At 43.6% G+C, this 12,860-nt stretch overlaps 1 protein-coding gene and 1 long non-coding RNA gene across 2 annotated transcripts; both read right to left on the reverse strand.

Moving 5' to 3' along the window:
* Window positions 1–873: 873 nt before the first annotated feature.
* LOC115176066 (ictacalcin) lies at window positions 874–3,324 on the reverse strand. The gene is made up of 3 exons (XM_029735837.1): window positions 3,233–3,324; window positions 2,100–2,242; window positions 874–1,250 (listed from the first exon to the last, which is right to left on the reverse strand). Exons 2-3 carry the CDS (start codon window positions 2,235–2,237, stop codon window positions 1,110–1,112), a joined length of 279 nt encoding a protein of 92 aa, XP_029591697.1. The 5' UTR covers window positions 2,238–2,242; window positions 3,233–3,324; the 3' UTR covers window positions 874–1,109.
* A 3,738-nt stretch (window positions 3,325–7,062) lies between these two features.
* LOC115176067 (uncharacterized) lies at window positions 7,063–7,459 on the reverse strand. Its single transcript, XR_003872149.1, has 2 exons — window positions 7,375–7,459; window positions 7,063–7,256 (listed from the first exon to the last, which is right to left on the reverse strand). It is a non-coding gene; the product is annotated as an uncharacterized LOC115176067 (long non-coding RNA).
* Window positions 7,460–12,860: the final 5,401 nt, after the last annotated feature.

Below are 12,860 nucleotides of genomic sequence, written 5' to 3' on the forward strand. Positions count from 1 at the left end.
TCCTGCCTGGTGTCAACGGTACAGGCTGTGGCAGTGGTGTAATGGTGTGGGGAATGTTTTCCTGGCAGATGTTAGGTCCCTTGATACAAATTAAGCAACGTTTGAACAACACACCTTGTAGAATTCATGCGCCAAAGAATTCCGGCTGTTCTGCAGGCAAAGGGGGGTCCAACACGGTACTAGATGGATGTACCTAATAAGATAAATACCTTTATCTTTATCTAATCCCACTTGCCACAACTGAAGTTCCTTCTGGAAAATTAATTAAGACATAATTGCTCAACTTTTGGTTGAAGGAACAATTAATTAAATCAATGATCTAATATCTATTGAGTTCATGAGGAATTATAATCACAACTTTAAACGAAACCTCAGTAAGAAACGTATGATATGAAGAAGTGACAGCAGCACACAAAAATGCTTGCCTACGGAGCTGTGAGGGGAACGGCACCTCCGTACCTTCAGGCTCTGATCAGTCCCTACACCCAAAGAAGGGCACTGTGTTCATCCACCTCTGGCCTGCTCGCCTCCCTACCTCTGCGGAAGCACAGTTCCCGCTCAGCCCAGTCCAAACTGTTCGCTGCTCTGGCACCCCTATGGTGGAACAAGCTCCCTCACGACGCCAGGACAGCGGAGTCAATCACCACCTTCCGTAGACACCTGAAACCCCACCTCTTTAAGGAATACCTGGGATAGGATTAAGTAATCCTTCTAACCCCCCCCCCCAAAAAAAAGATATAGATGTACTATTGTAAAGTGGTTGTTCCACTGGATATCATAAGGTGAATGCACCAATTTGTAAGTCGCTCTGGATAAGAGCGTCTGCTAAATGACGTAAATGTAAATGTAAAATGACACCATCCCAGACCAGGGCAGGCTGAACATACTCATCAAATGAGTTTATTGATCTAATTTATTTATTAATGGATTTGCATTACAAGGACACATTCACAGAATCAACCTGACTATTATCTATTACTGTAATATTACTACTCTACGCTGCTTCACTGTGTTTGCATGTCACTGTCCTCCCTCCCGTGTTTAGTTGAGAGAAAATGGAAGTCTCCTCCTGCAGTTTTGCATGACGGCCGCTAGGTGGCGAAAGTGCTCTACTTCTTTATGAAGAAGTCATTGCACATCACCGTGAGGCAGGACACCAGAGTGACATACTCCTTGAAGTCAACAGTGTTGTCTTTGTTAGAGTCCAGGTCCTTGAAGATTCTGTCCACTGCTGACTTGTCACTGGCTTTCTGCAAACAGAGAGAATGCAGAAGAAAGAAGGGAGGTTAACACAGCAAACTGTCTCGGTTTATCTATCTGTTTATTTTGATCATGGCAACACATTGCTGTATTTCTGGCCAATGGTGAGATAAATCTTTGAGTTTCAGTATTTTGGGATGCCATTGCTGGAGTTAGCAAGCATTGTTTATTTGAGCTGTGTTCAAAAATTGACCCCATCTTTCCAGCTTTCCTATTCTGCCCAGCCCAATGGATCTCTGAAGAGAGAGAACTGATCCAGCAACACATCAAATCAAACGGTATTAGTCACATGCGCCGAATACAACAGGTGTAGACCTTACAGTGAAATGCTTACTTACCCTAACCAACAACACTAGATACTGCAACAGTGCAGTATCTAGTGCAGGGGTGTCAAACTCAATTGCTTGAGGCCCTCACCTATTTATCTAGGTCTTCATTGGACACAAATTGAAAAGAAATAACAAAAATCAGCAGACACACCCCACTGGGCAAAAACCGGTTGAATCAACGTTGTTTCCACATCATTTCAACCCCCAAATTAAATGTGATGATGGTGAATCTACATGGAAAACTGATTGGATTAAAATAATGTAATCAACATAAGGGAATTTAATATTTTTTTCACCCAACTTTTAACCTAAATCCAATGACATGGTCATTTTTTTTGATGATTTCACTTTGAATTCACATTAGTTGACAACTCAACCAAATGTAAACCAAAACTAAACCGACGTCTGTGCCCAGTGGGACGGCCCTCCAGGAATTCAGCTTGACACTCCTGCTGTAGTGCAACAAGAAATCTGATCCCAGATCATTAGGACTTGCTCAGTCTCACTCACCCCCAGCATCTCCCCTAGTTCAGCCTGGAGCAGGTCTTTCAGCTCAACCTTGCTGAGGGTGAACTTGTCTCCCTCCTTCCCAGAGTACTTGTGGAAGGAGGCGATGAGGAGAGACATGGCCTGCTGGACCCCAGACATGGTGACTATAGTTAAAGGGGAAACAGAGGGACACACAACCTATTAGAAGCACTAAATAAATAAAGTTTCTGGACATTTGTGGGGCATTAAACCATTTCAATGAATTCACTGACAGCATATGGTTTTTGTTTTGCATCATACTGTAGCTTTTTCATCATAGCTTTTGTCTCTTGTGTTTTTGTCTGTATTTTCCATGACGAGGGATAAAAATAAACCCTGGTTTCCACAGAGCCCATGGTAGAACCATATTTCCTACATAGCCCTGGTCAAAACAAAGTAGTGTACCATATAGGGAATAGGGTGCCATTTGGGAGGCAACCAAAATCTACCACAGGTTCTATATTGAAAAACACAGGCACTGTTATGGCAACGATCCTGCTCTCCTGGTAATTCACATGGCTCCTGATGAGGAAACAGGTTAAGGTCTGGGCAAATCCCATCTGTGGATTACTCATTTTCCATATGCGGTGTGTTAACCCCAAGAGAGTCACTTCTTTAATCTTGTGTGTGTGTGTGTGTGTGTGTGTGTGTGCGCCTGCTATTTAGGGTGTGGCTGAGGGAGGAAAGGGTAGAGCCAAGGTAACGTTAGCCAGATGAGACGGAGAATGAATGAAAGAAGGGAGAGTAAGGAAAAGGGAATTAGAATAGGAGAACCAAAAACTGTTGACATATCGCTTTTTTCCATTACAACTATTGAGTAGTGAGCACAGTGATATGTTACACCCAACCTGTCCTGTGCAATGTAAAACACATTACTACGGAATGACTGGTTTGCAAGCCTCAGTTACAGAATCAATGCATCGTAATAAGACAACCACAATAGGAACCAAAGAAGGACAGTTTGTTTTAAAGTGAGAAAATATCAAGAGAAAAATAGAAGTGCACAAATCAAAACATACTAAACAGGGATTACATTTAAAAAACTCTGCAGTAACACTGAAGTTTAAACATCAGACAGCCCAGTTAAGAAAACCAAGATGACATTTTCTACTCACCGAGATGTAGGAAGAATGAGAAAGCAAAGTAGAAAGTGAGTGTATATGGAGAGAGTGAGATAGTGAGAGACTGATGGCGAGAGGGATGTGTTTTATGCAGAACCACACCCTCCATCCCTCCCTTTATATTGGTCCTTCATTTCTCTTCCCCCTCTCTCTTTCTCTGGTACATTAACTATTACTTTTCTCTTCATTCATTTATCATTCATTTATCATGTTACCTGATAGTGTTAATTGTCTTAATATTTACACCACATAGCATAATAGTGGACGTTTAGCTTGGTGCACCTGACATGGTGTGAATCCCTGCATTATATCCAACCATTCATTCCCAAGACTTTAGATGCAATACAATACATTTAGAACAATTCACTGCCCTTCTCACAATATAGGAATAACAATGCATTTACATCAAGTTTACCTTGAGCTTATGACCAGCAGCCTTTACTTGTATTGTAGGTTGACCAAAGAGGGGATTTGCTTAAGAATTATTTTGATTGCTATAGTATTAAAGCCCATAATGTATTATTGTCTGCCAAACAGGCCTACTTTTGTTACTTGTCCGTAATGCATATGGGTGATGCTAACATTGAATCTGCCGGCTAGTATGTCTTATTGATACTGCGTTATTGACAACACGTTATTGATACTGTGCACTGGTGGTTTAAAGTTCACATACAGCGTAGTGTCCTACAGACTTGCACTACATTGTACTTATGGATAAGCACAGTCATACTGTAGATACAGTATAATATGAGTTCCATTCGAACAGTAAAAGTAGCCCATTGCAAAGTTGACTATATGAGAACACATGAAACTTATTTAAGTGTGGTAAGACAGCAGATCTAGAATCAAATTTCGCTACAGGATTGCGTCCCAAATGGCACCCTATTCCCTACACAGTGCAATACTTTTGATGGGCCCTGGTCAAAAGCACTATAAAGGGAATAGGGTGCCATTTGGGATGCATGCCTATTGCTGGATATGTGTTTAACAGAGGGAAATGAACATAGCTTCACAGCCCTGCTTGTCTGAGTGAATCATGCGGTATCATTTATATAATTACAACATGCCCCAAAAGCCTGCGGTTTCCTTGGTCACAGTTAACTTCAGTCACCAGTTAGATTCTTAGATGCATTTATAGGAATTGCTTCACAACTTGACCAAACATCTTTCAACTGGGAGGCATGGGCTGTATTCACTGGAGGATAAATAGTTTACGATATGTATAAATAATGTAATTGAGTTACAGTACCATAATACTACTGTATTTACTGAGAAGAAAACACTTTTAATCACCAACACATCTTATATTATTTCTGTATTGTAGCTCTTCACATTAATATCTGGCTTTACTTGCACTAAAATACTGTATATGCCATTGCATAACACACACACACACACACACACACACACACACACACACACACACACACACACACACACACACACACACACACACACACACACACACACACACACACACACACACACACACACACACACACACACACACACACACACACACACACAAAACAGGCCTAGGCAGAGTCTCTGTCCCGTGCTCCTTCTTTGTTGCTTTGAGAAATGATAATCAACTTCATCTTGTGATGCTTTTCTAAAGCTTGTAAGAAGAATAATAGAAACGCTGAGCCACACACTGTGGAAAGATTCCAACAGTTTATTGTTTTGAGTAATTTGTCAGGCCCTTTTAATGTAACGCTTGAATTGGAGACAGAGAAAGACGATGAGTGCACGCTTTATGTACCACTCCCATAACTCCCAGCATGCTTTTATTCCTAAAAATGTGCATCTAGATTACTGTGTGGGGCTGGTTCTCCTTCAAATCACTCGTGTGTGTGTGTGTGTGTGTGTCTGTGTGTGTGTGTGACTCAGTGAGGAAGCTGAATGTGTGTGTGTGTGTGTATACTAGTTCCAGTTAAGTTCTGCAAACGGAATTCCTCCTGACTCACTGGATACATCTGGGAGTGTTACGGTAGTGAGTGGGTCCACTCTTCCTCCACATTGATTTAATTCCACATTTCCGAGGTCGGGATTGTGACTCACTGACATGACAATGAGCAGATGAGTCAGACAGGCGCCTGACTGAACAAAATTGGGAACATCTGAGCGTCAGGCCCATCTCTACCATTATTGCAACCAATGCAGTCTTGGTGGTCATCATGTGTGTGTGTGTGTGCATGGATGTGTGCGTGCGTATGGTCAGTGGTTTAATCATGTATGCATTATGTGTACTTTCTTGGATTTCTGCATTTGTCTGTACGTGTATAGATTGTATATATTCCTCCTTGGAATTCGTCCTTAATTCAACATGTCTTCAAGGTAGCACGAGCCTCCGATACAATAGGATCCAATTTAATGGTCTAACTTTCAACTATCTTTGGTATCTATACGATTATAAGATTGGGGCGGCAGGTAGCCTAGTGGTTAGAGCATTGGTCCCAGTAACCGAAAGGTTGGTGGATCGAATCCCTGAGCGGACAAGGTAAAAAATCTGTTGTTCTGCCCCTGAACAAGGCAGTTAACCCAGGCTGTGATCGTAAATAAGAATTTGTTCTTAACTGACTTGCCTAGTTAAATAAAGGTTAAATAAAAATTAAAACAAAACAATTACCACTGAATATCCCCTTGGCCTTAGAGTACCAGTACCAAGTCAATGTGCAGGGGTATGAGATAGTTGAGATAATATGTACATGTAGGTTGGGGTAAAAGTAACTAGGCAATCAGGATAGATAATAAGCAATAGTCTTATGGCTTGGGGGTAGAAGCTGTTCAGGAGCCTTTTTGCTCCCAGACTTGGTGCTCTGGTACTGCTTGCCGTGCAGTAGCTGGGGTCTTTGACAATTTTTGGTGCCTTCTTCTGACACCACCTGGTATAGAGGTCGTGGATGGCTGGGAGCTTGGCCCCAGTGATGCACTGGGTCGTCCGCACCAATCTCTGCAGCGCCTTGTGATCGAGGGTGGTGAAGTTGCCATAACAAGCAGTAATGCAGCCAGACAAGATACTCTCAATGCTGTATTACTTTTTGAGGATCTGAAGGGCCATGCCAAATCTCTGTCGCGCCTTCTTCACAACTGTGCTGGGGTGAGAAGACCATGTTAAGTTCTTGGTGACATGGACACCAAGGAACTTGAAGATCTCGACCCACTCCACCACAGCCCTGTCGATGTAGTCCACGATCACCTCCTTTGTCTTGCTGACGTTGACGGAGAGGTCTCTGTCAGGTCTCTGACCTCCTCCCTGTAGGCTGTCCCATTGTCGTCAGTGATCACGCCTACCACCGGCGTGTCATCAGCAAACTTGATGATGGTGTTGGAGTCGTGCGTGGCCATACAGTCGTTGGTGAACAGGGACTGCAGGAGGGGACTAAGCACACACCACTGATGGGGCCCCCGTTTTGAGGTTCAGCGTGGCAGATGTGTTGTTTACCAACCCTCACCCCCTAGGGGCGGCCTGTCAGAAAGTCCAGGATCCAGTTGCAGTATTCAGTCCCAGGGTCCCAAGTGACTGATGTTGCAATTGTGTAAGATACTGTAGGAAACAACAAGAGCCCCACTGACACACAGGCACGCACACACACAACCCAGGCCTTTATTACCCAGTGCTCATAAATAGGAGCAATAGATAAATAAACAGCAGTCACACATCCACACACATATTACCAACTTATCATATGAGAACACAAACATCTTCATCTTCAAATATGTTTGTGTAACCATGATGAGATATAGCATACGAGTACATATTGCGACATCCTTTGTATATAGCCTCATTATTGCTTATTGTGTTTCTATTTTCTATTTTTAACTTTGCATTGTTGGGAAAGGGCTCGTAAGTAAGCATTTCACGGTAAAGTGTACACCTGTTGTATTTGGCGCATGGGACAAATACAGTTAGATTATTAATTTGACTTGACTGACCTCCCCTGTGCAACTCCTCTCTGCCATTTTTTCCCTCTGCTGCCCCCTCGCCAACACCTTCTCTCAATCTAAACGTTGTTGTCTTTAAACGACAGAAAATATAAAAGGAAGAGCACACGGTAGAGGTTAATGTAAGCAGCAGTGTTGTGTGGTTGTTTGTGTATGTGAGGGTTGACAGTAACAAATGACCTGGGTCGTACTTATTAAGGCACATCTCAGCAAATCCTTCCGCAACGGAATATGAAAACTAGTTTCTCGTTGCACTCATTCTTGTAGTCCCTCCCTTTTTAAATTAGTTTTCTTCCGTATAACAATGCAATAGCTCAGAGTTTAACAGTAGGATTGCCATACTCTCCTGACATCTAGTGGTCACATATGGAACTGTGGACTGACCGCCATTATTCCAGAATACAGAAGATAAGAACTTTGGTCAGTGCCAAACCTTGTGCTTGTTTTTAATCAATTAGACATACAGTACCAGTCAAAAGTTTGGACACACCTGCTCATTCCAGGGTTTTTCTTTATTTACTATTTTCTACATTGTAAAATAATAGTGAAGACATCAAAACTATGAAATAACACATGGAATAATGTAGTAACCCAAAAGTGTTAAACAAATATATTGTATATATAAGATTCTTTCAAGTAGCCACCCTTTGCCTTGACAGCTTTGCACACTCTTGGCATTCTCTCAACCAGCTTCGCCTGGAACGTTTTTCCAACAGTCTTGAACATTTTTCCAACAATTTCCACATATGTTGAGCACTTGTTGGCTGGTTTTCCTTCACTCTGCGGGCCGACTCATCCCAAATCATCTCCATTGGGTTGAGGTCGGGTGATTGTGGAAGCCAGGTCATCTAACGCAGCACTCCCTCACTCTCCTTCTTGGTCAAATAGCCCTCACACAGCCTGGAGATGTGTTGGGTCTATGTCCTGTTGAAAAAAATGATAGTCCCACTAAGCGCAAACCAGATGGGATGTCATATCGCTGCAGAATGCTATGGTAGCCATGCTGGTTAAGTCTGCCTTGAATTCTAAATAAATCACTGACAGTCTCACCAGCAAAGCACCCCCACACCTCCTCCTTCATGCTTCACGGTGGGAACCACACTTGCGGAGATCATCCGTTCACCTACTGTGCGTCTCACAAAGACGAGGCGGTTGGAACCAAAAATCTCAAATTTGGACTCAGCAGACCGAAGGACAGATTTCCACCGGTCTAATGTCCATTGCTCGTGTTTCTCGGCCCAAGCAAGTCCCTTCTTCTTATTGGTGTCCTTTAGTAGTGGTTTCTTTGCACCAATTCGACCATGAAGGCCTGATTCATACGGTCTCCTCTGAACAGTTGATGTTGAGATGTGTCTGTTACTTGAATTCTGTGAAGCATTTATTTGGGCTGCAATTTCTGAGGCTGGTAACTCTAATGAACTTATCCTCCGCAGCAGAGGTAACTCTGTGTCTTCCTTTCCTGTGGCGGTCCTCATGAGAGCAAGTTTCATCATAGTGCTTGCTGGTTTTTACGACTGCACTTGAATAAACCTTCAAAGTTCTTGAAATGTTCCGTACTGACTGACCTTCATGTCTTAAAGTAATGATGGACTGTCATTTCTCTGCTTATTTGAGCTGTTCTTGCCATAATATGGACTTGGTCTTCTATATGCCACCCCTACTTTGTCACAACACGACTGCTTGGCTCAAATGCATTAAGGGAAGAAATTCCACAAATGTACTTTTAACAAGGCACACCTTGTTGATTGAAATGCATTCCAGGTGACTATCTCGTGAAGCTGGTTGAGAAAATGAAAAGTGTGAGTGTGAGTGTACAAAGATGTCATCAAGGCAAAGGGTGGCTACTTTGAAGAATCTCAAATATAAAATATATTTCGATTTATTTAACACTTTTTTGGTTACGATATGATTCCATATGTGTTATTTCATAGTTTTATTGTCTTCACTATTACTCTACAATGTAGAAAATAATAAAATAAAGAAAAACCCTTGAATGAGTAGACGTGTCTAAACTTTTGACTGGTTCTGTACTTTGAGACAGGCATTGTAAATGGAACTACATAAGTTCGTTTTATTGAACTATCCAAAATGGAAATTGTATCTAAATAGTTGAAATCGAAATTCTCCGATTTTTTTTCTCCCGAAAATGTGTTTACATATAGACTCTCCAACCAATGATCAATGACTTCCAACCCATTGAGCAAAACTGGTTGAAAATATTTTGTTTCAATTGCGAAACTGGTAGAAATTATGTATTTTTAACAGTTTTGCACCCTGAGAAGTGGACACGTATCTAGTGTTGTCTCACTTAAATTGAGAATATGTAAATTACTGTAGTTTTGTTGTCTCATTTCACACAGTACACTATACAGCATTACAGTATTCTGTAAAATGCACATAGCACAAAGTGAGTAGAGAGGATGTTATGAAATTATACAGAGAGAAGTCCCCATTGTAAAACCCTTTTGTGTGTCACATGGGCGTGTAACTCATGTGGATGTAACTCATGTGGATATAGTGTTTATACTGTTTATGCAACCTCCCCCTCAACCCACAGTTACCTAGCAACACCCCTGTTTGCCTTGTAACCAATAACATTGGTTGGCAGCAAAGTAGGCCCTGCCTAAGTATACTCAGAGAACAAGAGAGGGAAGGCCCTGTCAAGAGAGAGAGAGAGAGAATGAGAGAGGAAATAACAGCTTTTGTTACTCAACTTGCACCAGACCATGACACACAATGAGAAAGGCCTTGTGGGAAAATAATTATATGAAAATATAGCCCACTATGTGTCCTATAATTAAACCACCCTACAGTTATTTTGTTGGCCTCTGTTACATACAGTGCATTCGAAAAGTATTCAGACCCCTTGACTTTCTCCACACTTTGTTACGTTACAGCCTTATTCTAAAATCAATTAATGTACATAAGTATTCAGACCCTTTACTCAGTACTTTGTTGAAGCACCTTTGGCAGTGATTACAGCCTCGAGTCTTCTTGGGTATGACCCTACAAGCTTGGCACACCTGTATTTGGGGAGTTTCTCCCTTTCTTCTCTGCAGATCCTCTCAAACTCTGTCAGGTTGGATAGACAGCTATTTTCAGGTCTCTCCAGAGATGTTCGATCTGGTTTAAGTCCGGGCCACTCAAGGATATTCAGAGACTTGTCCACTCCTGCGTTGTCTTGGCTGTGTGCTTAGGGTCATTTTCTTGGAAGGTGAACCTTCGCCTCAGTCCTGAGCAGGTTTTCATCAAGGATCTCTCTGTACTTTGCTCCGCTTTCCCTCAATCCTGAATAGTCTCCCAGTCCCATCCGCTGAAAAACATTCCCCACAGTATGATGCTGCCACCACCATGTGTCACCGTAGGGATGGTGCCAGGTTTCTTCCAGACGTGACGCTTGGCATTCAGGCCCAAGAGTTCAATCTTGGTTTCATCAGACCAGAGAATCTTGTTAACCATGGTCTGAGTGTCACGACGTCTACTGAAGGTGGCTCCTCTCCCTGTTCGGGTGGCGCTCGGCGTCGCCGGCCTACTAGCTGCCACTGATCCCCTTTTCGTTTGGTTTTGTCTGTCTTGTGTTACACCTGTTTTTAGTTAAGTTCATTAGTGGGGTATTTAGTCTTGCTTTCTAGGTTGAGGTTTGTGCGGGATTGTTTGTGTTTACCTGTCGTGAGGTTTTGGGGCGGTTTTGTTTTGTGTATTTTTGGAAGGACGTTTATTCTGGACTGTGTTCCGACCCTGTTGAGGTGGACATTTTGGTCTGGTTTCTTTTCCTTGTTCCATGCCTGGGTACGTTCAAGAGTTTTGGAGAGAAAAGAAAGAAGAGATACTGGTCTGTCAACAACTACAGACCAGTATCCCTTCTTTCTTTTCTCTCCAAAACACTTGAACGTGCCGTCCTTAGCCAGCTCTCTTGCTATCTCTCTCAGAACGACCTTCTTGATCCAAATCAGTCATGTTTCAAGACTGGTCATTCAACTGAGACTGCTCTTCTCTGTGTCACGGAGGCTCTCCGCACTGCTAAAGCTAACTCTCTCTCCCCTGCTCTCATCCTTTTAGACCTATCTGCTGCCTTTGATACTGTGAACCACCAGATCCTCCTCTCCACCCTCTCCGAGTTGGGCATCTCCGGCGTGGCCCACGCTTGGATTGCGTCCTACCTGACAGGTCGCTCCTACCAGGTGGCGTGGCGAGAATCTGTCTCCGCACCACGTGCTCTCACCACTGGTGTCCCCCAGGGCTCTGTTCTAGGCCCTCTCCTATTCTCGCTATACACCAAGTCACTTGGCTCTGTCATATCCTCACATGGTCTCTCCTATCATTGCTATGCAGACGACACACAATTCATCTTCTCCTTTCCCCCTTCTGATAACCAGGTGGCGAATCGCATCTCTGCATGTCTGGCAGACATATCAGTGTGGATGACGGATCACCACCTCAAGCTGAACCTCGGCAAGACGGAGCTGCTTTTCCTCCCGGGGAAGGACTGCCCGTTCCATGATCTCGCCATCACGGTTGACAACTCCATTGTGTCCTCCTCCCAGAGTGCTAAGAACCTTGGCGTGACCCTGTTCTCCACTAACATCAAGGCGGTGACCCGATCCTGTAGGTTCATGCTCTACAACACTCGCAGAGTACGACCCTGCCTCACACAGGAAGCGGCGCAGGTCCTAATCCAGGCACTTGTCATCTCCCGTCTGGATTACTGCAACTCGCTGTTGGCTGGGCTCCCTGCCTGTGCCATTAAACCCCTACAACTCATCCAGAACGCCGCAGCCCATCTGGTGTTCAACCTTCCCAAGTTCTCTCACGTCACCCTGCTCCTCTGCTCTCTCCACTGTCTTCCAGTTGAAGCTCGCATCCGCTACAAGACCATGGTGCTTGCCTACGGAGCCGTGAGGGGAACGGCACCTCCGTACCTTCAGGCTCTGATCAGTCCCTACACCCAAACGAGGGCACTGCGCTCATCCACCTCTGGCCTGCTGGCCCCCCTACCTCTGAGGAAGCACAGTTCCCGCTCAGCCCAGTCAAAACTGTTCGCTGCTCTGGCACCCCTATGGTGGAACAAGCTCCCTCACGACGCCAGGACAGCGGAGTCAATCACCACCTTCCGGAGACACCTGAAACCCCACCTCTTTAAGGAATACCTAGGATAGGATAAAGTAATCCTTCTAACCCCCCCCCCTAAAAGATTTAGATGCACTATTGTAAAGTGGTTGTTCCACTGGATATCATAAGGTGAATGAACCATTTGTAAGTCACTCTGGCTAAGAGTGTCTGCTAAATGACTTAAATGTAAATGTGTTTTGGACTCAGGAAATAAAACGCTCTACTAACGCATATTTGGTCTCCTGCGCCTGACTTCACCCCATTACTACTAGTGAGTTCTGACAGAGTCCTTTAGGTGCCTTTTGGCAAACTCCAAGTGGGCGGTCATGTGCCTTTTACTGAGTGGCTAAGTACGATAACATATGGACTCACTACTGTAAGTCGCTCTGGATAAGAGTGTCCGCTAAATGACTAAAATCTAAATGTGATCTGTACAAGACTGAAAGGACATGGTATATGGTGTCTTTATTGGGCAGTCTCTCAGACTCAATCCTAGTTCTGGACAAAAAAAACTCAACAGCAATTATCCATTGAAATTGCTTTTTAATACAGGAGACCGGTTCATAAT

Source organism: Salmo trutta, chromosome 36, assembly GCF_901001165.1.
Source record: "Salmo trutta chromosome 36, fSalTru1.1, whole genome shotgun sequence".
NCBI classification, from domain to species: Eukaryota; Metazoa; Chordata; class Actinopteri; order Salmoniformes; family Salmonidae; genus Salmo; species Salmo trutta.

Bases quoted from the DNA above. Each gene is read 5' to 3' on its own strand.
- LOC115176066 (XM_029735837.1), bottom strand. From the start codon at position 2,237: ATGTCTGGGGTCCAGCAGGCCATGTCTCTCCTCATCGCCTCCTTCCAC. The intron at 1,251-2,099 runs GTGAGTGAGACT...CTCTGTTTGCAG, and splicing joins AACTAGGGGAGATGCTGGGG to AAAGCCAGTGACAAGTCAGC.